Below are 27,414 nucleotides of genomic sequence, written 5' to 3'. Positions count from 1 at the left end.
TATATGAGTAAGTGACATGAAGAAGAAATGTGAATGAGTTTGTTTATGTGTAAGATATTCGTGTGGGTGTTAAATTTATTGGTGTGAAGCTGAGACTTTTTGAAATATGCAAATAAAGTCATATTAAAAGCAGTTGTGTTGATGTTATTTGCAGGGTAGTAGACCTCTGTGTAGATGATAATTACTATAACGTACTAGTAACAGCAGCGCTAAAGGTAGAACACTTAGGCAAAACTAGTGTGAGAGAGAAAGTAAAAAAAAAAAAGGGAAAAGAGTAACGCTGAACCAAAATAAGCAGTGAGCCTGCACTGCACATTCCACATACGGAGTCCATTAGAGGCTTAGCACTCGTTCCACACTGCTCCACCATCTGAGCTGTTTTTCATGATCACTGCCAGTGATGCACCAATGTGTGACACTGACGTCTACAGTCAGTTATAGATGATATACACTGATCAGCCAAAACATTAAAATTGCCTACTTTGTCCATTTCATCAGCTCCACTGTCCACCAACCAAAAACCTCCATCAAACTGTGTCCAGTGGGCACTTGAGTAGGATTAGATGATGGCTAACAAACTTAGCTTGCTGTCCAGTTAAAAATATGTATGCATCATTTGAACATAGCATCTGTCCTTCACATTTTGTGGAAATTACATCATAAATGGACCAATTGAAATTTTCTAAAGTTACTTGGAATAAAATATTTTTACATTGGCTTCCACTGAACATTAAGCTCCCCCCCCCCCTTTTCTTGTAAAGTTATTCATTGGACAGCGACTTACAAGTTGGTATGTCTAATACGAGCCAGTGAGGGGGCAGGGTTTAAAAACTCCAGTAGCACTGCTGTCTGATCAACTAGTACCCATAACACACACCACCAACACATCAGTGCCACTGCAGCTCTGGGAATGATTAAAAATTCTAATCTAAACATTTTGGTGGCCCTGCCATTTACAGAACATCAAAGAACAACACACGGACTAGGGTCTGTAGTTGTAGAACTACAAAGTACACCTCCATAGCCATTTTATCAGTTCCATTGACCAATGAGTGTAGAAACAAGGAGGCTATTTATAATGTTATGGCTGATTGGTGCAAGTAATTTCAGCAATACCATAACCTTGCAATACATTTTTGTTTTTTTTATAAAGACTATTTCCCCACAGCCATTTATTCCTTTACACTTGCAATGAATTCTTCATAAAATGATACCATGTATTAAAATCAGCAAGATGCCTGCAGCGTAAACGGAGTCTGTCCTGGTTTTTAAAAGATCTAGTCATAAGAGTTGACAAGTGTAGCCACAGATGTCTCTCCATGGAGATTTTTAGCGGTGCATATGTAGTTTCCATAATCTATTGTCTCCACATCATCCACTGTCATCACACTCTGAGAGATACGAGTGGTGTGTCCCACACCTCTGTTAATCAGCCTCCAGGACTCCTGAATTATGACAGGTCTCTGGCCCTGGAGCAGGACACAAGAATAGGATATAACGATAAGTATTGTATCTTTACACTGATTGTTACTTATTATACAGGAGTATTATAAAAAATGTATATGGAACATTTTATGAATTAACGGTCCCCGTGTTGTTCAAAGCCAATGCTCTAACCATGAAATTCAATTTCCATTTGTCACAATCAGCTGAAATTTACAAATTTCTCCATTATTGTTAATGACCTATACAGTATTTGGTAGAGATATTTATGTCCCACAGAAGACAGAATCAAGCCTCTTTGTCCCGTCTGGTTCTATACTTCTTTGGTAGTAAGAAATATGGCATGTACCTTGCCTGGGAAGCTCCAGCTGAAGCTGATCTCAACCTCAGGCTCCCCCAAAACAGTGCAGGTGATGTTAAAGATGTCCCCTCCACTCACTTCGTTTGATGAAGCCTCGATAGTTGCAAAAGGTGGACCACTAGGGACTAGAATGAAGAAGTGAGGCAAGAAAACATCAGTCAGCAAACCACAGTGAGCTCTTCTTCTCATCCATATGTACATCCACCTACACGTGGAACAGCATTAAAGTCACTCTGGATAACTGCCGATAATTTAAATACGTTGTAAACAAATTTCAGTACATGTGTTTCAGTAGACATGTCAGTATCTGTATCAGAAACATGTTACTGACCTTCAACATACAGCAGCTGATACTTGGTAGAGACCTGAGAGGTGGTCTTAGTGCTTATGTTTGCTTTGCAGTAGAAAGTCCCAGTGTATTCTGGGCTGGGGTGCTGAAGGATAAAGCCCTTTGTTGGATTGTAGGAGATGAGGTTTCCATCTACCAAGACTTCCTCTGGAGGGACCTCTCTGTGCAGTGAGACTGTAGCTTTGGGAGTGGTCACCCGACAGGGCACAATGGCTTTTGTATCCGGACGCAGGTACACAATCTCAAAGTGGATGGCCGAAGGGACAAACAGCTCATCTTTATCTTTGAAGAGAGACATAGATATTTGCGTTGGTCTGTGCTCAGGAGAGTGATATTAAATGTTAATATTTACTTGCTAATTAATTAGAGCCATATTACAAACATGTATCAGCATTGAAAAAATTATGACATCAAAATAAGGATGTTGTGTTGTGTTACTCTAACGTGTCAGTGACAGGTTCAGTAGACAATGAGTGACTAGTGCCAGCCCCCGAGCACTAAAAACAGCACTGAGAGAGATGTCATGCCATGCTACTGCGCAGCTTAACACACCAGAGGAGAATGCAAACTAGCCAGATGTGTCACATGAGCTGACAAACAGCTGACCATGGATAGCAAGCAACATGAGCATAGACACGAGGAGATGGCTCCATCCTATCGCATGTGTGCAAAATCACTACTCAGATGGTTCTGGAGTTAGCCCCGCCTTCAAGGCAGAAAGAAAATAATTGGTTATCAACCAGCAGGCGGGGATGAATGTGATTGGTTAAAACGAATTGGGTTGAGATTTTCAGATACAGCACCATAAACCACTATAGATCCATCTAGACCCTTGTGTTTGCCTCCTCTGGCTGCCAGAAATGTCTTTGGAAGAATAACTTTCTTTTTTGTTACTGTACACTTAGTTCTGTTTCATAATGTGTTGAAAGTGCTGCATACTTCGCAGTATGTTTGTTTTACTTAAGTCTAGGCCTAGCATCAACCAGGTATTCTAAGGGAATACTGTTGTACCTGTAAAGTATATGTAAGTGGAAGATATGCGTTCAGGGTCCTTCTCACATTCTTCACCATCACAAAGCACCACCCAGCAGCGGTATTCTCCAGTGTCAGCAGCAGAGGGTGAAGTCAGTATCAACTGACCAAACTTCTCATGCTGCTTAATGCTAACAAAAACACAACAAATAAGCCGTCCAGTAAATATTAAATATTCAAGACAATGCTGCCCCTGCACGAGTTCACAACCCTAATCTAACAGCTGACCTTTCAGATGAGTGACTGCTAATGCTAACACCAGAGCTAATCAGTTGAATGCTATCTTTTGCACATGGTCTTTAATAAAGGAATGAATTGAAAATGTGAGTCTTTTATTAACCATTTTATTCTCCTTCACCATCTGACTATTTAAACAGAATGAAATCTTAAGCTGGACTTGAATGAATGAGGCCTAGTTCTAACCCAAGCTGAGCAACAGGAGTTAGCATAGTACCTGAGGCGTGAGTCGTTAAATGTGTCCAGGTATGAGGGGTAAGACCAGCCGATCCTGGCTCCTTTACATCTCAGTTCCAAAGTTATCCCGGGGTTCAAGGTCAGAGTATCACCCAGACGTAGGAACCGACCTTTGTCTAGAACCTGGGTGAGAAGAGACTGAGCTTTTCCTCCGATCTTGTCGTCTTTCGGTTTATGCACTTTGACCCTCTTTCGTCCTGGTCTGGGTCGGATCTCTGGGGTTTCTTTCTGCCGCTTGGACTGTTGACCCACACCTGTCAGAAAAAGACATTCAACACAAAGCTATTAGTAGAACTACTGGGTATGTATTGATGTGTTTTACCAATCTAGAAATGAGAAGAATGTGTAGACTGAATGGTAGATAATGCAGATAAAATGGAAGTTTCATTACAATTAGAGGCAATGAAGATTACAATTAGTGAGCCACAGTAACAAGACTAATTTTCTGCAGTGGTTCACCTCTTTGGTCCAGAAGGAGAGCCAGAGAACAAAGAAGCAGAAGGGAACTCCCATCTGGAAAATAACTTTCTTGTTTCCAACCCACAGTTGTATAAACAGCTGTGCAGAAAGTATGTTTTTCTTGTTTATACCAGTGTAGAATACACAAATGAGGGCAGACCATTTAACATTAAAGTTGTCGATTGAACAAAGTATGAAAAATATTTGTATCTTGAATACTGTTATAGTTGCACCTTTCTTATTTATGTGCACAGTGCACGTTAGCTATAAACTCAAAGGTTAACAACGTGGAAGACAAATGAGACAGTAGACAGTGAGAGTAAGGAAGGATTTACCATTGTCAAAAATGTGTAAGCACTTTTAATAAGCATGCGGAGAAGAAATGAGCCTTTGTATGTACTACAAAGAGTGATTAAGACTTTTGAAAAACAAGGATTTCTTCTCAGCTTCACTCCCTGAGTCTGGAATCTGGATTCATCATTTATTCCACCAACTGCAGTGTCACTCCTGGCAAAGTCTTCAAGCCACACGCCCACAGTTACTGTCCAAATTACAGCTGTGGAAGTTTGTAGGAGATGAACAACAAAGCAGAAGAATGAAAAAGGGAGGTAGGCTCACCATTCTGAAGCTCCAGCAAGAGCAGAGTTAGTGTGAGGAGGACCCAGAGCTTCATGGTGCAGGAGTGGACACTTCCAGGTCCAGGGGGGCTTTGTTTTTGAGTTGCAGAGGAGGCCCAGGCAGGAGAACTTTCTCTGAATTTAACTGACCTGTTTACACTGCAACCTTCATCCTCCACAAGAAGGCAATGCCTTCTACCCTGCAACTCCCAGATCAACCCCCAAAATTCTGTCCAGTTTTTCGTCCTGTGGTGCCCTCTGCTGGGCACAAGAATACACTTTCCTAAAACTGCCAGTACATTTTCATTAAAAATCTAAAGTTGGTCCCAGTGGTTCTTACAGTGGACAAGAATGGTAAGTGAAATACTGCTCTTACATAACCTCTGTGTCACTGTTCTTCACTCCCAGATCTTGGGACTTCCTAGGTCTAACAAGGTAAAGTTCTGTTGTGAGCAACAGCACTGAACTCTGCGATGTAGTAGGTCTAAATGGACAAAAATAAAACAGCACATAAGAGCTCCAATTGCTTTTGGCTATGAGTACTGCAGACTCCCTCTGTCATATGAAGCCCACTTAATTTTGTTCTGCATGCCTCCTAGTGGCCATTCGACATAAATAGGACATATAACAGAGGGAATAAAATGGGGATCAAATTAGCACCTTAATTTGGGGATCTAGCGTTCCCACCAACCCACACACTGAGAAAGTAACAACTCATTTTTAACTCCTACTATTTATAGTGTAAACCCTTACTCTCAGCACCTCTATACGGCAGATTAGGTAATGGGTACATAGCCCTTTTAGGCCCGAGTGCCTCTTTAGCAACAAGGTAAATAATAATAATAATAATAATAATAATAATAATATATAAATAAAAAATATGAACAAAAAAGTGCTGGCAGTGTTTTACAGAATCTTTTTTTTTTTTTCATTATCTGTAAGCGCTTATTCAGTTCAGGGTCGCGGTGGGTCCAGAGCCTACCTGGAATCATTGGGCGCAAGGCAGGAACACACCCTGGAGGAGGCGCCAGTCCTTCACAGAGCAACACACACACACACACACACACACACACACACACACACACAAATTCACTCACACACTCGCACCTACAGACACTTTTGAGTCGCCAATCCACCTACCAATGTGTTTTTGTACTGTGGGAGGAAATCGGAGCACCCGGAGGAGACCCACGCAGACACAGGGAGAACACACCACACTCCTCACAGTCAGTCACCCGGAGGAAACCCACGCAGACACAGAGAGAACACACCACACTCCTCACAGACAGTCACCCGGAGGAAACCCACGCAGACACAGAGAGAACACACCACACTCCTCACAGACAGTCACCCAGAGGAAACCCACGCAGACACAGGGAGAACACACCACACTCCTCACAGACAGTCACCCGGAGGAAACCCACGCAGACACAGAGAGAACACACCACACTCCTCACAGACAGTCACCTGGAGCGGGACTTGAACACACAACCTCCAGGCCCCTGGAGCTGTGTGACTGCGACACTACCTGCTGCACCACCGTGCTGCGTTTTACAGAATCCCGTGGTGATATGTTCTTGTTAATAAGACTACTGTTTATTTCAAAAGGCACTGTACAAAGGCTTACAGAGGAAAGACATTAAGAAAGACTATTTTTACAAATGATACAAAACTCATGGTGTTCAAGCAGAAACCTCTGGATGATTTTAAAGATCATGCTCATTTATGTTCTCAGTTCTAGGCAGCATCAACACTGCTAAAAAATAATAGCTACCTAATAAAATGTTACATAAATCTTATCTAATGCAAATATTACAAAAGTCTATTTTGTCTCAGTCCATCACTGGACATTACACATTTACACCAGTCAACTCTTTTGAACAGCCATTCCACCTACCAGCATGTATTTTTGGACTGTGGGGTGTAAACCCACGCAGACACAGGGAGAACACACCAAACGCATCACAGACAGTGACTTGAGGCAGGGTTTGAACCCACAACCCGACGATCCTGGAAATGTGCGACAGCCACAGTGTCACCCACTTATTATAAACACACATTACTCGATAAATTTGCTTAAAACTAGAAAATAATGGCTAGAAATATTGATTTTTTTATATAATAATATAAAGTTATAGCAATTTTACAAAAATAAATTTCACTTGCTATGACAATTAATTTTACAGTGAAGCCATTAAACATTCACAGCCGTGGTGAAAATCAAGCACCATACAGTTGGTCATATTTGGTCATCCCCACACTGGCAAAACAATCAGACTGGATAAATGCAGAACTGGAGTTGATGCAATATGTTTTTATGCATATGGCACTAATGTATCCATTTAATGAATTGTCTGTTTCAGTACACTGGCCATCAGTATTACATACAATACATTTCCAAATGTTTGTAGACATCTCTAATAATACAGCTGGAATAATCGCATGCTGGAGGAGTATGAAGCTCACCATACACTGGGCTGTGAGACAAGGGAACTGTGTTCTATTGAATGATGAAAAGCCATCCAATAGCTTTAGGGTGAACTGGAGTGGTGTAAAACCTTCCCAGAAGATTAGAAAATGGTCATTATCCTTGTTTGAGAGGAATAACTCAATAAGCAAGGGTGGCACGGTGGTGCAGCAGGTAGTGTCGCAGTCACACAGCTCCAGGAACCTGGAGGTTGTGGGTTCGATTCCCGCTCCGGGTGACTGTCTGTGAGGAGTTGGTGTGTTCTCCCCGTGTCTGTGTGGGTTTCCTCCGGGTGCTCCGGTTTCCTCACACAGTCCAAAAACACACGGTGGTAGGTGGATTGGCGACTCCAAAGTGTCCATAGGTGTGTGAGTGAATGTGTCTGTGTTGCCCTGTGAAGGACTGGCGCCCCCTCCAGGGTGTATTCCCGCCTTGCGCCCAATGATTCCAGGTAGGCTCTGGACCCACTGCGACCCTGACTTGGATAAGCGGTTACAGATAATGAATGAACTCAATAAGCAGGTGTCCACAAACATTTGGCCATGTAGTGTATAGCATAAGTAGATGTATCGTTATTAAACTACATAAGCAGTAGTGATTCACAGCAGTAAAGCACATTTAAAGTGCCAGACTGTAAGGGTTAAAGATGATGCATGAAGCTGTGTTATAAACACGTATAGACCTTGAACAAAACACACTAAGGCATTCTATTCGTGTTCTCAAATATTTACACTTGAATATAAGTCTTTTTTATCTTTTAAAACAACAAGGACAGACGAGAAAGACTATGAATAGCACATTCTATTACAAAATACTTACAAACAAAACACTAACTCCCTTAAAGGCTCTTGACAAAGATAAACATGCTGGATTCTTCCCGTTCTGGTTTTTTGAGACTGAGAGAATATATTTAGACTTACACCATGGTGGTCACTGACCACGGCAAAACAAGGCAGGACACTAAAAAAAGTTACAACTCAGAGCAAGGAATGTAGACTACCAACATAAAAATGCATATGTTGTAATTCTGCAACACGCCACTTTGCGAAAGAGTGGCTCTATTAAATTGGCATAAGAAAAAGTAGCAGGCGTGAAAACTCTTTGAAAAATAAAAAGCTATCTATACAACAATAATGCTACCTATTGTTAATAGTGCCACCATGTGGAGGCTTTGCAGCCTGCCTCCTATTTGTTTCCTTCAACATGGAGCTAAGGGAGAAAAAAACTATTAAACAAACATAGAAAAGGTTATTTTTAAATACTGGTAACTGTCAGTAGATTAAACTATGTAATTCAGAGCATATATGATCAACTTTCATAATGCAGTTCTCTGGCATATGCTCTCCAAGCTCTGTTCAAAATCTGAAAACGATTAAAGAAATACGCCTGTTCTTTTTCAAACTAATCTCTATCTACAGTTTCTGCAGGCTAGTTTGTCAGCCATCTTCCAAGTATAAAGCGATTATCAACCGTAATAACTGAAACTATGGTGCAGATGTAGCCAAGATTAAGTTGAAAACACTAACATATTCCTTTAAAGCTGTTAGGTCTGAACAGTCCAATATCAGAGGTAACCGTTAGTCTGCTTTTGTTAAAAACTCAACTTTCTGAACCAAGAGAGTTAAGACTCGTTCTTAATCTCCATTAAAATGCAGAGTGCTGACTGAGAACTCGCTTTTTTTATACAGTGTGCATTATGTCAACATCCATGCATCCCAACGGACATCAACTTTAAGAGAAAAATAATGTTCCTCAGTAGCGTGTCCGTCCCTGGCTTGTGAGGGTCCAGAGCTGAGCTGGTGAAGGGGTCTGGAGCTCAGCGGCTGATAAAGAATCAGTCTTAAGGCATGATCCATAATACTTTAAAACTGACTGGTCTTCTCTGAATGTAGGAATTTCTCAGCTCCATCCTTCTCCTTCACTGTCTTCTTTTCAGGAGCTGTGTCGCTGGGGGTCTCCCGCTGCCTCTTGTGCTCACTGCTGTGCCACATCCCATAACCGAAATAAATCAGGAAACCTGCCAGAGTGTAAGAGTACATCACAATGTTTACATGTCTACAGTCCATTCAAACCGTCCTGTCTTAAACTGCTGTATATTTCCTTAGATCGGTGAAATCTCGCATATTGAATAATAAAATAAGTGTTTTTATTGGAATATGCATTTAATTAATTCATTAATGTCTTTGTCTATAATCGCTTAATCAAGCTCAGGGTCATGGTGGGTTCAGAGTCCACCCAGAATCATTGGACCCTTGGAAGAAACCAGTTCAGACACAGGGAGAACACACCAAACTCCTCACAGACAATGACCTGAAGCATGGATACAACCCACAACCATGAACCACTTCTTCGTGTGTCAGTGGCCACAATCTCATGAGTGGGTTGAGGAAGGATTTGGTTGGTCATGTCCAAGTTCTACATATTGTACAAGTCCCATCTAACGTTCTATATATTGGTGCTTTTCCATCACATGGGGCTGTCTTTATACGACTCGACTCAGCTCGCAATGCTCGCTTTTCCACTGGCACAGCTCCCGCCACAAAATGGAGCTGGTGATGTCACAAAACCCCATGAAAGGAATCACTGGCTTTGAAAACCACAACAACAACCGCAGTAAATGTAGGCGCCATTTACTCTTCGTGTATTGGCAGGTTGTTGTTGTTGTTTGGACTGAACATGGCTCCACGCCCCAGTTCTAATAGATCAGTTTTACTTGTTGCACATTTGGCTTTCACTGGAAATTTTCATCTGCCATCGTCCCACGGAGCATATAAACCTCTCTAAAACACCTCGAGGTAAAGTTACGAGCTGCCGTTGTGAGTTCGTTAAAAAATTAATGTGAAAGCTGCTGTAACTTAAGAGATTTTGTTATGATTTTGTGGTGATTGACATGGCTCTGGTTAATCAGCGCTCTGCAGGGTTAACACGTCACCATTTATTACGTACTCTTCACGGTTGGAACCCGGAGCGAGCTGGGACTGAAAACTTACCCGGTTCCGGGGATCAGGTACCAGATTTGGCCAGTGGAAAACAAAAGAGCCGTGCAGAGTCGAGTCGTGTAGGTTCCATGCAGTGGAAAAGCACCGTATGTTCATATTCAAATCCATAAAAGGGTCTAACAGAAACGCTTCCTTTCATTTTACAGTTTTAACTAAGTTTAAGTCCAAGCTCCAACAGCCACTGCAGTAAACATTTGACTTTGTATAAGGAATACATACAACACAAGGAATGTAATAGTGTTTTGTGTGTTTCACTCCATTAGATTAAAAAAAGTGTTCAAAATGGACATATTTATCTTAGTCTGAATGTTTTTTTTTATATTTACACATGACCTGCTGCTCCTAAAATATCAGTCATGTTCAAATATGTGTGTGTGTATTTTGGAGAAAGAGAGAGAGAGAGAGAGAGAGAGAGAGAGAGAGAGAGAGAGAGAGAGAGAGAGAGAGAGAGAGAGAGAGAGAAAATAAGGGTGCATTTACCCACAGCCATCCAGACAGAAAAACGGATCCACGTGTCTCCACTCAGCTGCACCATGAGGTAAACATTGACAAATATACTGAGAATGGGTAGAAAGGGTAAGAGGGGAACCTGCAGTGCAAATAAACACACAGTGAACATCTGCACTGATACACATATGTTACTGCAGGTGAATAATAAACAGACAAAGTCAAGGTATTTGAGGCACTATTTTTTGTTTTTTGTTAAGCACATTTCTATTGGCTGTGGCTTGAAAAAAACTTCAGACCTGTCTGTCTTGAGCATATTCATATTTTTTCTCAAACTCCTAATAGATGTGTTGTTAACCTATTAATTTCAAATGCACTACCCTTTGATAAGATAAAAATACATTGCTTGGCTAAAAACATTATTAGCAGTAACTGTGAAGCGTAATATTTGCCTGTACTTTACCTCTAAAAGCAAAAAATACTGAGAGAAGATCATATACAGGAGGTCCTCGGGTTACGTCAGTCCCGAGTTACGATGTTTCGTGGTTACGACACATCTCCTATTTACTGTATAAAGCCTTGTTTTCGACTTAAGTGGTTTTGCGTCGTAAACGTCGTAACGCGAACTTCGTGTTTGGTGTCCGCGGCTCGGGACCGAGGAGGATAGGTGTTAGGATAGGATAAGTGCTTACAGTATGTTATTTACGTACAGTATGTGTGTGTATATATATATATATATATATATAAGCCAATCATATCATATCCCAGTTAACAATTAGCCTTGATTCAACATTGAAATAACGTAATGACTGCCGTCTAATCAGCGTACTCTTAAGGTTGAAAATGAAATTTGAAAAGACGACTATTAGGCGTATTTTGGACGTCCGTTGACGTTATTAATTGGTCCCAAAATAAATTACTTGTACAAAACGCGTTTTGGACGTCCACTGACGCTATCGATTGGTCACCACTTAACTAATTTATTAAGATGGATTTTGGACGTCCATTGACGTTTAAAATATGTCCTTGACGGACAGACTACTTTTAGACCTATTTTGAACGTCCAGGGACGTTCCTTGTTTACTGAGATGTCCCAATTTGTTTGCAACAAAATTCATAATGAGCATATAATTTCCAAAAATTTCTCAGTTTCAGCATCTGAAATATTGTATTTCTACTCTTTTCAATAAATAATGAAGTTTAAATGATTTGCATATCATTGAATTTGGTTTCTACTTACATATTTTGCTTGTATGCTAATACCTCACACTGTGTATGCTATTAAACCAAAAACATCTGCCTGCGTCCTGCCTCCAAATCTTCATTTTTACAAGTGCTCACTGACTACAGCTGAAGCAAGTACAAAATGGTATGCACTTTAGGCCAAACCACCATTTCAACTGTGCACTAATATGGTACTATATCCTTTACATTACTAAACAAAATTCACATGATACATACCATGAAGGACACCTTCTTGCTTGTCTGTGGTTGTCTACAGACCAGGATGACACAAATGAAAAAGACAAGAAAGGATGCTGCTAGTGTTCCTAGGACCCAGGGCACCATGGAGAGAATGGCCTGTCCATTATGTGTAGTCAGGGCACTGATCAGACACACTGCCACAACTACAGAAGGAAAAAACCCATATGTTTGTGTGGCAGGAGATTGAATCACAAACAATAAGAAAACATGTGAAAATTGAAGGGACCCTGGAGCTGTGTGAGAGTGACACTCCCTGGTGTGCCACCATGCTGCCCCTTTTTCTTATACTGCAGCTTTTGATCTAAAATATCTTTAATTTGACATCCTCCTTAAATTTAAACCTATTTCAAAAACTAATTAACTACAAAAACTGTATACATTAAATCCCAGGTTTTGGTAAAAGACATGGTGCTCACCTATGACTCCGACAGCCATGTTGACTGCTGTGGATGAAGCTTTGGTGGGCTGTGGCGAGGGGTGGAGGATGGAGTGTAGAGTCATCTCCCGATCCTTCAGCCTGTTGAGATGGGACTCAGACTCTGTCAGCTCTGATTCTTCACCCTCTTTATTCATCTTGCAAATGTCAAACACAGAGTCTGGGCGATATCTGCAAAAACATATAACTTTAGAAACTATTACAAGTAAAAAAAATCTCGAATTGTAGTGGAATTTATTGTAAGAAAATGTATTTATATTTTGTCCTGAATCATTTCTACTGGTTCATTCATGATGACATGTGACTCAAAACTCTTTACAGTAATAAAACATATTACAGAATTTAACTCACTATGTACTGTACTTATGTAACATTGAATGGTGTTGCGAAATATCACAATAGTAAAAGTAGTACATACCCAGTAAACAATTAGCCATTGATTCAACGTTGAAATAACGTAATGACTGCCGTCTAATCAACGTTCTCTTAAGGTTGAAAATGAAAGTTGAAAAGACGTCCAAACACAGACATTGAAAAGACGACTATTAGACGTATTTTGAACGTCCATTGACGTTAATAATTGGTCCCGAAATAAATTACTTGTATAAAACGCATTTTGGACGTCCACTGACGTTATCGATTGGTCACCACTTAACTAACTTATTAAGATGGATTTTGGACGACCATTGACGTTTAAAATATGTCCTTGATGGACAGACTACTTTTAAACCTATTTTGAACGTCCAGGGACGTTCCTTGTTTACTGGGTAGTTTGCTAAAAATTCCTGCTTGCGAAATATGCAAGTGTTTGAGGTAAGTTGTTGTGTAACTAGTGAGCATGTTTTTTGGGGTTTAGGAACACCACACACACACTCATAGTCTCTAATAGGCCTTCACGCCTTCCTCCCTCAAACTGCTGAAAGAGCTCTTGGTGTGTGGATTAGTTTTGTGTACTTTTTAGTCAACAACACACAGCCTTTTAAGATTTCAGGTTTTTTTTTTCCATGATGATGGGAAACATAACTGTGAGCTCCTTAAGGTATGGTCTCTCTAGAAAAAAAAATGCCACAGAGGCTTCTACACTCTCAGAAAAAAGGTACGGTAGAGGTAAATTATTGGTCATTGGTCACTGGTTACATTATTGATCACATTGGTACAAACAGTCTAAATGTACCTTTAAAGGTACAACAGTGTTCAGTTCAGTTGTGTTCCCTAAAGGTACATTACATTCTCTTCTCCAGAAGGAGAGGTGAATATTTGTAATTTTCATTATAGAACCGTGTCAAATAAAAACACCTAAGTCCTGGAGATGAAATGTAGCGTATAAAATCAACACAATTTTAAAATCTACAATTCTAATAGAATTAGGTACTATTATATTCCCTAATTAAAAGGTACAAATGCGTACCCTTGAGGGTACCACCACATTGACAAATTTTCTGACAGTGTACAACAGTAGTATTCAGCTGATTACATCACAAGTCTAATGCAAAAGCATTTGCTGCATCATTCAGGTGTATCTTTGACTGTGCAGACTGTTACTTTCTGCAGCTGCAGGGGTGTGTGGATTGCTTTACCGCATATTATTGTTTCTCAGTACACAGTAATGTCATTAAAGTTGCAGACACTAACCGCAGAATAAGAACACAAACAGCTACAAGAGAGTAGGCCAGCAAGGTTCCAATAGACATCATGTCCACTAAGGCTTTCAGGTCAAAAATAGAAGCCATGATAGCTGTGGAGTTGATACACAAACAAATACAGATTAGACAAAGGAAAGTGGAATGACTTTACTGGTAAAATATTGTGCACATTGTAAAGATCATCTTAAAGGAAAAGTTACATGTCAGAATAAAACAAGGCATGTTGGTGTCCAATGTTGCTGTTAATGTTGACAAATAAATGTATTGTATTCTGGTCTAAGCTGGTTGATGTTAATCAGGGCAATGCTGGATGAGCAGCATACCAGTGTACAGAATACGACATATGCTGGTTGTGCTAAAGACCAGCCATGCGGGTTTGCGTTAGTTTTGTCAAGCCACGTAAGAATGCAAATGTCACACAACAAGCATGTCTTGATTAATTGACTACTTGACAAATAAAAATAAAAATAAAAATGGGAAAAAGTGTTGCTGTATTATTCTTTTAATTAAAACCAAATACACATAGAAACCAATGTAAATGGCTTAAATAAACAGTGCAATTTATCATTTGAGAGAAAACATCTGAAAGAAGCTTACCAGGAATTCATAAACATGCCATCTGAAGACATGCTAAATTATTTTCAATATGGTTACCAAGTATATACCATATGTTATTACGTTAAAAATGACCATACCTCATTAAATACATATTCACATATGCTCATAATGTTGTACCATGTCGACACGCCTAAGCAACTCAAGTATAAATGTCTAAGTCAAGTACTGTATTATGAACTCCTTGTTAGCATCTTTCCAACAACAAAATACACCAAAAACTGAAAGAAAATGAATGCGTCCATGCATCCAATAAAACAACAGTAGATGTCACACAGAACCCCATGCTCAATTTTATAGGTCATTGGGATACTTCAGAAAAAAAATGTACTCACTGAAAAACCATTCTGAAAAGATATAAAAAAAAGATCTGTGTAGAATATAATGTGACTAGAATTACATTCCTTTAGTTCAGAGGAGTCCAAATTGTCACATAATTTTCAGGCAAACAAAATGTATTACATCAACATAATTACAGCTAAGTAAACTGAGAGATGTTCATGTGTAAATATAGCCTATCTTCCTTCATGTCCGTTCAGTAGTTATTAAATATAATCCATCACATATTGGTATATTGACATATTATCAAACTATTATCGGCAAATAGTGCATACTGATTATTGAAGCCTGCAACAAATGTGATAGGAAGACAAAATGCAACACCTTTGGTAATAGAGTGTAAGCAATCAATTCCAGACCTGCTCCATGACTCTTGTGTATTTATCCAGGTGCCCAAAGGTCTGCCCAGCAGGTCTTCACTGAACACTAATAAACCCAAACTGATTCAGTATGGACTTAACTCATTATAATCACAGAGGCCTCCCAAACCAATGTGGGACGCCCTGAGTTCCTCTGCCCACTGCTTTAAGTTCTACTTTACTCTCCGCTCTCTGTCCAGCTGTGTACAGTCTTTCAACACCAATGTTATAACTGACCCCTGCTAGCATCAAAGTCTTCAATGTCCACTTTTCTCTCTAAGAATCCCTCTACAGCTGATACTACAGAGAACATGGTCTATGAGTTCAGTACAAGCATTAAAGCACATTTGGTTTGACCAGAGCAATATCATTTTATCAGATCAATACTGCAGATATTTACTTTTACACAATTTGGCAGGCACTCTTATATAATATTAATTACTTACAATCAATCATTTTACAGAGGTAGGCTTATACAGGGTTGTGAATCTTGCCCAGTTACTCTTATTTGTTTTCGTTCGTTGCTTTTATTACAGACAAATCTGTATTCTTGCTTTGGATCTATCCACTATGAACTATATCATTATTTGTTCACACTATATAATAGACATCTTGCATTTGTAATACAAGAAGGTTATGTGGTTTTGATAAGATGTGATCAGCTCAGCAGATTACTGGAAAAAAGACAAACATTTGCAACAGAGAATACCCTACACGTATATAACTGAATAGATATAGATCATAAACACCAATCAGATTCATACCACCACTACCACCACAACTAGACCAAGAACATGCAACCTTCACCACCACCACCACCACCACAAGTCCAAGTATTCACACACTGCACTGTCATCCAGGCTGATACAATGAGACAGCAGGCCATGCCAAGCCTCTCTCCACTGGAGCTTACCCGCTGTGGTGCCCGCTGCCATGGTGGCAGCCACCGGTGACTGACGCTTACTCAGTTTGGAAAGAAATCTGAATAGAATGCCATCTCGCGCCATGGCAAACAGAATGCGGGGCAGAGGAAACATGGAGCCCAACAGGCTAGGGATAAAAAATGGGGTCATGATTCAAACACATAGCATTCTTGACAGTTGTGAACATGTAAGACACCACAGGCAAGAGTGAATGAGAAAATAACTGCTAAGTTCAGGGACTTCTTGCCATTAAGCTTCTGTTCAGATTTAGTTTCCCTGGCATTGTTCATTGTGCTGTTTTAATAGCAACAAATCAGATTTAAGTTTAAATATTTGTAAGTGGTATATATTCGGCTTCATTTGGCTCTCTGAACATTTGACCAGCGTTTCTTGGTTTGGTTTGATTGTTCTCATTTGGTGCACAGCATTTCTAACTTTCCTTCTCTCAGTATACTCATAGCTGGGTCACTAATATGGCAACCAATGTGGCTAAACAAACAAATACAACTTTGGTCTGATCATACAAACTGGACTTGGTTACTTGTAACTTGCAAAGTCAACATTCCCTCAAAAAAGCAATCTGAAAAAAAGAATTCTTCTGAAAATCAAAATCTGATTTGCTCTGCAGTGTGAACTGATCCTGTGTGATTATTTTCCTGTCCACTTTTGCCTGGTGGTACACGTTGCCAGTTTTACACAGCAAATTTTACCCCCAGCTCTCACCTGCAACTACACCGGATGTCATTGTGGCAATAATTGGGGTCTTCGTCTTAGGATTGATTCGGGCTAACACTTTGAAAAGCACCCCATCCTCTGCCATTGCATAGATTACACGTGGCATTGGGAATATGGAGCCCAGCAGACTGCATATAGAGCAGAGACATGCACAGGAGCAACACGTTAGTCAGGCAGCCCCTCACACCAGCCACACACACCATACATACACAGCACTACAATTACACAAGGAAGGCCAGATCCTCAAACTCCTGTAATGCATTATAAAGTGTTTAATATTGTTAGGTGTTCTTTTAAGAAATTCAAAATGAGGACACTATTAAACATTTAATGAGGAGTAAGGGATTTGTCCATTCAGTCTTAATATCTTTATTTTTCCTGGGTTTTTTTTTTTAAAAAAGCCCAGCCACATCCATTTTCAGCTTGTATAAAAGCGAGAAATTAAATGGAACACTCTGGTGGAGCTGAACATGAGTCTGTGGTGTATATGTCCAAGAGTCAGCTGCAAATGTACAAAGCCCCCAGCACGGGGATACGGAGCAGTGGACTTGTGTTCCCTGGAGTAATCAAACTCCATCCAATACATTTGGGATGAACTGTAGTGGTTTTTGTGATTCAGAACTAATCGACCAATATCAGTGCCTGGCCTCTCTAATGTTCTCAGGGCTGAATACCATCAAATTGCCAAAGAACTAGTGTCCAGCTTTCCCAAAAGAGTAGAAGGGAAAAATTTATTAATTTGGTAGAAACGTTGGGTTTTTCTTTAAAAAATAATGGGGACATGTAACTAGTTTTAAAAATAATTTAGAGAAGCTGTGCAGCCAAATCAAATTCTGTACAGCTTCTATTTTTATTCCAGATATACTGCCATGCTAATTTTACTGTTTTACTAACTTTCACCAGGAAAAAAGAAAGATATCAGGCATGCTTTGGTTTTGTTCTGAAAGAGTGCAACAACAAGGCAAAGGTGCAAGGCAACGTATTTTTTCTTCTCTTTCACATAAAACCACCACCAAATCGTCATTAGAGTTTTTAAGGAATCAATCCACATTAGACCCAGTTAGGCACAACACAATGAACAGAGATCTTTTTTTCTAATTAGATAAATCTTACCTTTGTAAAACCCTGCCTTCTCACAGGCCTTAGAATTACATTTAACATTTACGATCTTAAATGAATATCACAGAGATTATCGTCAGTTATAAATACCTGGTTGATAGTGCACACAGTGAGCCCACTGCCACCACATATTTAGCAGGTCCCCAACCAACGTATTCAAAAGCCACAGGTAGAGGGCTTTTCTCATCCAGTAGATAGTAAGGCATCATGAGGGTGAGGGCAGCTGACACACCAAAGTACGCCAAGAAGCAAATCAGTAGTGAAGAGACTATACCAATGGGAATTGCCCTCTGAGGATTCTTCACCTCCTCACCTGATCGATATATAAAACACTCATTGATATTTTCCATCATCAAGAATTTATATCATAAGCAACAGATTTTTTACATAAAATAAATTTATATTTTATATATTTTACAATCCCTGTATTATGTATTAATAAAGTTATGTCTTTACCTGTGGTTGCAATGCAGTCAAATCCTACAAATGCATAGAAACACGTGGCTGCCCCAGCAAGGGTGCCTCCAAAGCCATAAGGCAAAAATCCTCCAGCTCCATAATCACTTGTGACATTCCCACTGTACGACAGATCCCTATAACAAATTGTGTAAGTATGACAGGCATTTCACTTTTATATGAAACTCATATCGTTTCATCTCCAAACATAAGCAATAAGCAATTTTACTTTTGATGACAGGTGAATTTATTCTGCAGCGTATATTCTACATGACATGGACCCCATACATACTACTAAAATAGCCCAACACTTGGTTCTAAGACAAAGATGAAGGTGCTTGTATGGTTTAGCCCAGGGGTGTCAAACCAAATCCACGGAGGGCCGTGTGGGTGCAGGTGTTCTTTACAACCACACAAAAGCCCCACACTACTGAAAGTCAAGATCTATTGATTAGATCCAATGATTAAAAACAGGTGGAATGAGGTGTGGCTTCTGCATGGTTGGAAAGAAAACCTGCACCCACACGGCCCTCCGTGGATCTGATTTGACACTCCTGGTTTAGCCCATCTTCTGCTTTGAATCTAACTGAAAATGTTGACAATTTTGAAATTTATGATGGCTTACCAAGAGAAAAGTTGAGTAAGTGTGTAAATTTGAGATGGATATGTGCAATTGAAATATATGTGAGTGTGTGAGTGAATGTGTGAAGGACTAGTGCCCCCTCCAGGGTGTGTTCCCCCTTGCTCCCTGTGATTCCGGGTAGGCTCTGGACCCACCGCGACCCTGAACTGAACGAATGAACGAATGAATGAATGAATGAATGAATGAATGAATGAATAAATGTGCCTAAAATCCTGTTTCATCTCAGACTGAGACAAAACATTCTTCAACTTGGAAGTATCTCCCACCTTGTCATAATTGTAAAGTTTATGAGGGATTCTTCAGATATGTTCCAGTTGACAGAGTCTCCCTTTACAAACCCGGAGATAATGACGAACATGAGCACAAGCACGTTTACAGCTGTAAAAATTTTGTTGACCCATGCTGACTCTTTAACACCAAAGGAAAGGAGACCTGAGAAAATAAAGATGTAAGAGAGCATTAGAGAGCACAAGTTTAACTCTAGTCTAGGTCCTATTTTATGATTTCATATGAAAAATGTTATCTGAAAATGCAAAATAGACTGTACGATCAAATGTTTGTCCAGTATATCCAATACTTCTCATCCAATATTACTGAACATTGCTGTGATAATATGAATGCACTCATCCACAAGAGCGTTAGTGAAGAAAGGGACAAATGCTGGTTGATTAGTTATATATCATAAGCACCATGCTAACTCATGCCAAACATGTGGTGCTTATTCTATTAGTAATGCTTTTCTATGGAACTTATAGAATTTGTGTGTGTGTGTGTGTGTGTGTGTGTGTGTGTCTACACAACAGAAACCAGTGGGCTCCATAATCTTTGCATATTGCAATCCAGGGTTTTCACAGAAACATTACCACAACATGGCGGCCTGAAGAACTACTTGCTAGGTCACCTAGGACATATATTTATATAGGGTCACCTAGCAAGTAGTTCTTCAGGCCGCCATGTTGTGTGGAAATATTCTGCCAACTGACTGAATCCTAACACAAAGCCACATGCTCAGGCCACAAAAGCCCCTTACTTTTCTTTTTGCCATGTGAGCGTGGCTCCTATTTAGCCATCATTACATAATGCTCTATTTCTCTTATTGGATATGAGGAAACATTCATCAAGGGCATGCCCAAACTTGTCCACTGAGCAAAAAGGTTTGACGACAAAGTACTAAGGCACTGTGTTTGAATTTCAGTGGTAAACTTTTAAACAGTTTTAAGTCCCATTTTAGCAGCAGAGCCTATTGGTTTTACATAACATTTTATGTTTTTTTATGCTCTATTTTACGAATATTAAAAAACTGTAAGGAAGTACCTGAAAGCAGTAAAATAAGGCAAACTGCAAAGAAGTCCGGATATTCTGCAAGTCCAGGCAAACTCATTCTGAAGTAGGTTTTGCAAAATTTTTCAATGTGGCCACCAATGAGTTCATCAAATGTTCCACTCCAAGCTCTGGCAACACTTGAAGTCCCTGCATCGAAAGAAAATGTAATTGTTTTGATGTAACATTAATGTAACATCGAGCTTTCCTTCATTTAAATAGATTTGTAGAGAGACTTCTATGAGTCCATATGTGACCCCCTAGCAGAAAAATATAAGGGCATCCTGCAGTCCAGGTATTTTTTTATGACATGTCGGAAAAATAAGGTGAAAAATAGTAAAGCATTCGTCATTTCAAGAGAAGAAACAGCCATGAATATATCTTTCTAGTAAAACATTTCAAAATTAATATTTAAAAAAGGTTTTGATATTTTGTATTATATTATGTAATGTGATTTTCTTTACACCAGTCAATGATAAAAACATACCTTTTTATACCTTAAAGTGTGATTGAAAATATCATGTAATTGCATCACTTTGTTTGAATCAAACTGATATTGAATTGTGATCTACCCCGACATTCCCAGGCCTACTTCTTGTGCTGACCTATGACATAGGAGAGGATCAGGTTCCATCCTGTGATGAATGCCAAGAGTTCGCCCACAGTGACATAACTATACAGGTAGGCTGAGCCTGTCTTGGGCACACGAGCTCCAAACTCAGCGTAGCACAGACCAGCCATCACAGATGCCAATGCGGCAATGAGGAAGGACACCACAATGCTGGGGCCAGAGTTGCCCTTAGCAACCTCCCCAGCGAGGACATAGACGCCAGCCCCCAGCGTGCTGCCCACCCCAAGAGCTATGAGGTCCACCGTGGAGAGGCAGCGGCACAGCTTAGAGTCCTCCAGACAGTCCACATTCTTCCTTCTCACCAGAGAGCGGCCGAATGACAGCAAGTGGGACAACATTCTTTCAACTCTAGAATGTTAAAAAAAAATTATTTTAATACATTAGTGTCCATAGTAAAAACTCACATTTTTAGACCCTGATTGTACAGTCAATTGTTTACAGCCAATTTATTAATTACATTTTTTATTACTTTCCTCCTGTTTCTCATAATCGTTAATAAATGTGGCACTAATTTTATGGTAGTGCATTTTGCCCGAACGTACTTGTTAAATTCACATTGTATATTGTATGGAAATATCAAATGATTTTCAAGGAATTTGTAAAATACAGCATATTCCAACAGTGATATATTCATTCTTCACTCAGGTCAGCGTACAGTGCAGTACAGCATACAAAATAACGAATTAAATTTGCTTCAAGCATTGCTTTGCATATGTCTGCACTTTGTGCAGGTTCTTCAGTAGTACGCTTGATGAAAAAAATAGAAAAAGCCTTGAGCAAGTATTACACAATGTGATTTGAAAAAAAAATCGTTTTGACAGCTGCGGGCTGATAAAGACTCAGTGTGTTTTAACTATGCTGAGTGTATGCCAAGGGAGCGTTCCACTTGTGGTTCAGAGGTCATTACAAAATCATCTCATTATTGATCCATTAAGAACTATTTTGTGGTTACTTTTATTTTGCACAGGAACAGATACGGTTAAATGAAGTCTGTATGCATGCATTGTAATACACTTTTTTCCATTAGTCCTTGCCCCATTAATCATTTCAGTGATCAGAGACTGAACTTGTATTTTGGCTGTCTGCCATTTCCACATGCTGTTTCACATGTTGCCGATCCAGTATTTGGGATTGCACTATAAAAATCCTGCATGAAACACCTCAAAGGCACGCCATTGAAAAAGCACTGCTACACAAAATATGCTCTTTACCAAAGGCTTAGGAATTCCTGCACGAGTGTGAAAGGACATTAGCATAATAAAGTAAGCTGGTGTGAAGCCATGGTGAGAAGGACATGTTGTGAAAACCTTTTTTACTCTGTAACTCAGGAAGACTTCCAGGAAAACCTCAGGGCACATCAGCATTCACTGTGTTCAACTCCAATCACTGATCTCCAGTCTGCCTTAACAGAACTCACTGGAAGTAGTAGATTTATTTATTTTTTTCAGTATTACGTGCCAGGATGGTTTGCCGTACTTAATTCAACAAGCAAACTTCAAATGATGTTGTCATGAAATCTTTGAACCAAAACTTATTTGTACAGAGAAATGAGCTGAAAACCCTCAGAGTCAATTTTCAAAACTGATTAAAAGACATTATTGCTGCACAAGAATGTCCTTTCAGTTTGTTAACATAGTTTAGAAAAAAAATACCACCCACTCTTCTGCACAAACAATCCATATACTGAAACCTTTGGAATTCTTTGAAACAAGTTGGATTTTTTAATATATGCATTTATTCATCTATGAAGGCTACAGCTGCTGTTTTCTTTTAAATACAGTGTTATAGCATTCGCTAATGTTCAAATGAAGCAGACATTAGGAAAAGCAACAGCCTGTTTAAATCTATAATATTCGGAAGGGTGGACGTGTGCATGCATGGCTGGTTTTGGGTTTTGTTTGGCTATGTTTGTTTTTTTTCATGAACCTATTAGTGGCTTAAAATGAAATACCAAATATAACATATGATGACAAGTGTAATATGTATTGACATATTGGCCATTACACTTCAGTTTTTGGCTGAAATTCATACAGTTAACGTATTAATACCTGCATAAACGCTGAAGCCTGAAAAAATGCACAAAGTGTGACAGTACTCACCGGTAAAAGCTGTGAATTAACAGGGAGTGACAAGAGAGTTTCAAGTCTAATAATCAGAAAAGCACCTTTCTGAGGGAATTCTTATTGCTCCGAAACGTCTTGGTGAACCCTGTTACTGACTGCTTTAAATGCAGACTATTTGTGATTCTATGAATAAAGCCCCAGTCTCAAGTTTAAAGCTTCCTTCCTTCAAGCTCAAGCCCTCACTACTGACATGTGAACCCTAACTCTTCTATTTTTACTCCTCCCTTCATTCTATCCTGGTTGAGTCTTAACTTGCTCTGAACTGGTGGTTGGACTCTGGGGTGGTGGGGGATTGGTCTGATAGTCGTACCGCCCCGAGAGGAGGGAGTTCAGCAGTAATGAGGGTGGGTTTAGCCTAAGCGTAGACAGAGGGAGGCAATGTTGCTATTGAAAGCATGCAACTGTGGTCTTTTGGGTCCAGTGAAAGCAGCGCACTGTCAACTGTGTGTGTGTGTGTGTGTGTGTGTAGATGTGTGTTTGTGCATGCAAGCATGTCTATCTGTAGAAAGAGGCTGAAATAACCACTTTGAACAAAACAGCTTTTTTCCAATGCACACATAGACCAAACATGTCCAGCTGCCAGAGCACTTACTGACCACTGAGAAATCATTAATCAACTGACATTGACAAACACTGAAACAGACACATATGTTTGCTAAGCTCAACGTGAACAAGTGGCTAAAAGCATGGTTGTTGATTGGGCAGACAAGTGCAGAGGAGTGATCGCAGATAAAAGACTTTTATGGAAGGCATTGTGCACATTTGGAACACTTGGACTACAAAACATAAATGAAAAATTCCAAAGCAGGAAAATCTACATCAAACTGCTTGATTAGAGGTACACTCCTGCAAAATAAGAAAGTGAAAATTACTGTAAAGGGAAACAGTACCTACATACTCTTTAGAAAATATCATCTGTGAGAAAATATCATCATGCTAAAGGGATGTGTTGATATATAGTCTTAGGCTTTCAATACCTTTTCAGTAAGAGTGGTGCTTGTATATATGATATATAAAGTTATATATAATCACAGTCAATACATTCATTTATTATATGTGCTTATCTAGTGCTTATCTAGTTCAGGGTCGCGGTGGGTCCAGAGCCTACCTGGAATCATTGGGCACAAGGTGGGAATACACCCTGGAGGGGGCACCAGTCCTTCACAGTACAACACACACACTCACTCACACTTACCAAAATGTGTTTTTGGACTGTGGGAGGAAACCCACGCAGACACAGGGGAGAACACACCAACTCCACAGAGACAGTCACCCGGAGGAAACCCACGCAGACACAGGGAGAACACACCAACTCCACAGAGACAGTCACCCGGAGGAAACCCACGCAGACACAGGGAGAACACACCAACTCCACAGAGACAGTCACCCGGAGGAAACCCACGCAGACACAGGGAGAACATACCAACTCCACAGAGACAGTCACCCGGAGGAAATCCACGCAGACACAAGGAGAACACACCAACTCCACAGAGGCAGTCACCCGGAGGAAACCTACGCAGACACAGGGAGAACACACCACACAGACAGTCACACGGCGGAAACCCACGCAGACACGGAGAAAACACCAACTCCACAGAGACAGTCACCCGGAGAAAACCCACGCAGACACAGGGAGAGCACACCACACTCCTCACAGACAGTCACCTGGAGGAAACCCACGCAGACACAGGGAGAACACACCACACTTCTCACAGACAGTCACCCGGAGGAAACACACACAGACACAGGGAGAACACACCACACTCCTCACAGACAATCACCCGGAGGAAACACACACAGACACAGGGAGAACACACCACACTCCTCACAGACAGTCACTCGGAGGAAACCCACGCAGACACAGGGAGAACACATCACACTCCTCACAGACAGTCACACGGAGGAAACACACACAGACACAGGGAGAACACACCACACTCCTCACAGACAGTCACCCGGAGGAAACACACACAGACACAGGGAGAACACACCACACTCCTCACAGACAGTCACCTGGAGGAAACCCACGCAGACACAGAGAGAACACACCACACTCCTCACAGTCAGTCACCTGGAGGAAACCCACGCAGACACAGAGAGAACACACCACACTCCTCACAGTCAGTCACCCGGAGAGACTTGGAACGCATGGAGAGATGCCACACACTGCCACAAGGAGAGATTTGGAAAATGTTAAACCAAAACATTCACACAGAACATCACACTTACACTTCTAAAGTTGGGTGTAATTTGTTGTAAGATTGTTTTTTTTAGCAAATAAACCTTTTAAATCTCGTAATCTCTGGTGCCTAAATTTGCAAAGTATATATATATATATATATATATATAATTTTTATTTTTATTATTATTATTTTTTTAATCCTGATGCACCAGCAGATTACCGATGGGAAAAACACTATTCAACTCATTTCTAATACAATCTGTCTGCCTTTAACTGCTCTGGCAGTCCACATCTATCAGCACTGACCCAGACTCAGTTTAGTCCATCTCTGGCCAAGCAAGAGCCAATTATTTGTCCCGAATGCCTTACTGAAAGCAAATGCCACCCCTGATAGATGGCTGAGTTGGAGCCATGACAACAAACATTCATAAAACACAGACCACCACCCTGGGAGACAGAGAGGCATGATGCACTTTTAAAACATCTGTTTTTCTACCCTTTTTAGATCTAATGGTAAAAGCAAATGAATAAATAAGTGGAAAAAGTATCAGAAAATTACCTACTCAAAAGACCTTCAAAATGTGTACGGCTGTCAGAAATAATAAAAAGACAAAGAGATTATATGTTGCATTTGTTTCAAAAGAATTCCTAACTACTGGGAATTAATGATAGGCTGTTTTAGCAAAAACAGACAAGACTGAAAGAGTAAAGATTCTCTTAAATAAATGATAAATTAAAGACAGACTTTTGGTTTCACAGACGTCATTAGACCAACTATGAAAGCCCAGAAGCAGCTGAGGTTTCTGGTTTAATTTAATCAAATAAATCAATTAATCAAATTTTATTTATCCAGCGATTTTCACAACAGAAAATCATCACAAAAATAGCTTTACAGAGATCATGGTCCAAGCCTCCACTTAGCAAGCCAAAGGCAACAGTGGCAAGGAAAATCTCCCTCAGCACACGAAGAAGAAACTGTGGAAGGAGCCAAGACTCATACAGGGAACCCATCCTCCTCGGGTCGACACCGGAGACACAACAGAGAACAGAACAGAAGTAAAAGTGAACTGATAGAGATAAATGAGTTATAGTAATGTGAAGGTAAAATATTAGTGATATATCTGTATGAGGAAGGAGAAGGTGGTCAATGATTTTGTGGGAGGGTAAAAGAAGGTGCACTGTTCATTTGGGATAAAACAGCATCCTTGCATGGCCAAGATCTTGTACAGGATCCATAGGGGCGGGGGTCCAGGGCAACCCCAGGAGAGCAGCAGGAACAGGGCATCTCAAAAGCATGAGAAAGACAGGAGAAAGAAAACCAAACGAGGGGAGGAAATAAAGGGGTTAGTAGGTTCACGGCAAAGCAGGGACAAAGTTGCCCTGCAAAAAAAGTGCCCACAGGCCAGGCAAGAGAACCCAGCAACAGACAGGCAATGGACAAGCAGAGAGAGAGAGAGAGAGAGAGAGAGAGAGAGAGAGAGAGAGAGAGAGAGAGAGAGAGAGAGAGAGAGAGAGAGAGAGAGAGAGAACTGTGGTCGGTTATTACCAGAAATCTAACTAGGGATAGTAAAATGTAGTCACAAAATGTAAAACCAGCTATAACACCAGTTGATTAAAAGTAACCTGAGGTCTAGGTAGGTTTGTTTTCAATCTAGATTTAAAGATCCTATAGAGGTTTCTATAATGTGGAGAAGAGGAATTCATGACCCTGTACTTCTTCAGTTCAACATAAACAATGTCCGTCCAACTAATGAACA

General features: G+C 40.2%; 2 protein-coding genes and 1 long non-coding RNA gene across 4 annotated transcripts; 1 reads left to right on the top strand and 2 right to left on the bottom strand.

Moving 5' to 3' along the window:
* Positions 1-10: 10 nt before the first annotated feature.
* On the bottom strand, positions 11-5,157 carry pdgfrl (platelet-derived growth factor receptor-like). The gene is made up of 7 exons (XM_066649039.1): positions 5,112-5,157; positions 4,737-4,993; positions 3,640-3,913; positions 3,165-3,316; positions 2,136-2,435; positions 1,793-1,929; positions 11-1,469 (listed from the first exon to the last, which is right to left on the bottom strand). The coding sequence occupies exons 2-7, from the start codon at positions 4,789-4,791 to the stop codon at positions 1,278-1,280; spliced, it is 1,110 nt and encodes a 369-aa protein (XP_066505136.1). The 5' UTR covers positions 4,792-4,993; positions 5,112-5,157; the 3' UTR covers positions 11-1,277.
* A 1,169-nt stretch (positions 5,158-6,326) lies between these two features.
* Positions 6,327-23,667, bottom strand: slc7a2 (solute carrier family 7 member 2). 2 transcript variants are annotated; one of them, XM_066649037.1, is made up of 12 exons: positions 23,452-23,667; positions 21,327-21,700; positions 20,716-20,871; positions 19,668-19,833; positions 18,759-18,895; positions 18,393-18,615; positions 17,172-17,311; positions 14,202-14,304; positions 12,550-12,740; positions 12,110-12,276; positions 10,682-10,790; positions 6,327-9,219 (listed from the first exon to the last, which is right to left on the bottom strand). In XM_066649037.1, the coding sequence occupies exons 2-12, from the start codon at positions 21,688-21,690 to the stop codon at positions 9,065-9,067; spliced, it is 1,911 nt and encodes a 636-aa protein (XP_066505134.1). In that variant the 5' UTR covers positions 21,691-21,700; positions 23,452-23,667; the 3' UTR covers positions 6,327-9,064. The 2 variants fall into 2 exon arrangements, with proteins under 2 accessions (XP_066505134.1, XP_066505135.1); XM_066649038.1 differs by lacking the exon at positions 17,172-17,311 and adding an exon at positions 16,439-16,575.
* LOC136673518 (uncharacterized) lies at positions 9,157-10,641 on the top strand. Its single transcript, XR_010795937.1, has 2 exons — positions 9,157-9,229; positions 9,409-10,641. It is a non-coding gene; the product is annotated as an uncharacterized lncRNA (long non-coding RNA).
* Positions 23,668-27,414: the final 3,747 nt, after the last annotated feature.

This window comes from Hoplias malabaricus, chromosome 17 (genome assembly GCF_029633855.1).
Source record: "Hoplias malabaricus isolate fHopMal1 chromosome 17, fHopMal1.hap1, whole genome shotgun sequence".
In the NCBI taxonomy this organism is placed as follows: Eukaryota; Metazoa; Chordata; class Actinopteri; order Characiformes; family Erythrinidae; genus Hoplias; species Hoplias malabaricus.
Note: the sequence above shows the minus strand (reverse complement) of the source record. Positions and strands in the feature narration are given on the sequence as shown.

Bases quoted from the DNA above. Each gene is read 5' to 3' on its own strand.
- pdgfrl (XM_066649039.1), bottom strand. From the start codon at position 4,791: ATGAAGCTCTGGGTCCTCCTCACACTAACTCTGCTCTTGCTGGAGCTT. The intron at 3,914-4,736 runs GTGAGCCTACCT...TTTTTCTGACAG, and splicing joins CTTGCTGGAGCTTCAGAATG to GTGTGGGTCAACAGTCCAAG. The intron at 1,930-2,135 runs GTCAGTAACATG...TCTTCATTCTAG, and splicing joins TCAGCTGCTGTATGTTGAAG to TCCCTAGTGGTCCACCTTTT.
- slc7a2 (XM_066649037.1), bottom strand. From the start codon at position 21,690: ATGTTGTCCCACTTGCTGTCATTCGGCCGCTCTCTGGTGAGAAGGAAG. The intron at 19,834-20,715 runs GTACTTCCTTAC...TTATTTTCTCAG, and splicing joins CCTTATTTTACTGCTTTCAG to GTCTCCTTTCCTTTGGTGTT. The intron at 10,791-12,109 runs GTATGTATCATG...TTTGCACTGCAG, and splicing joins GCAAGAAGGTGTCCTTCATG to GTTCCCCTCTTACCCTTTCT.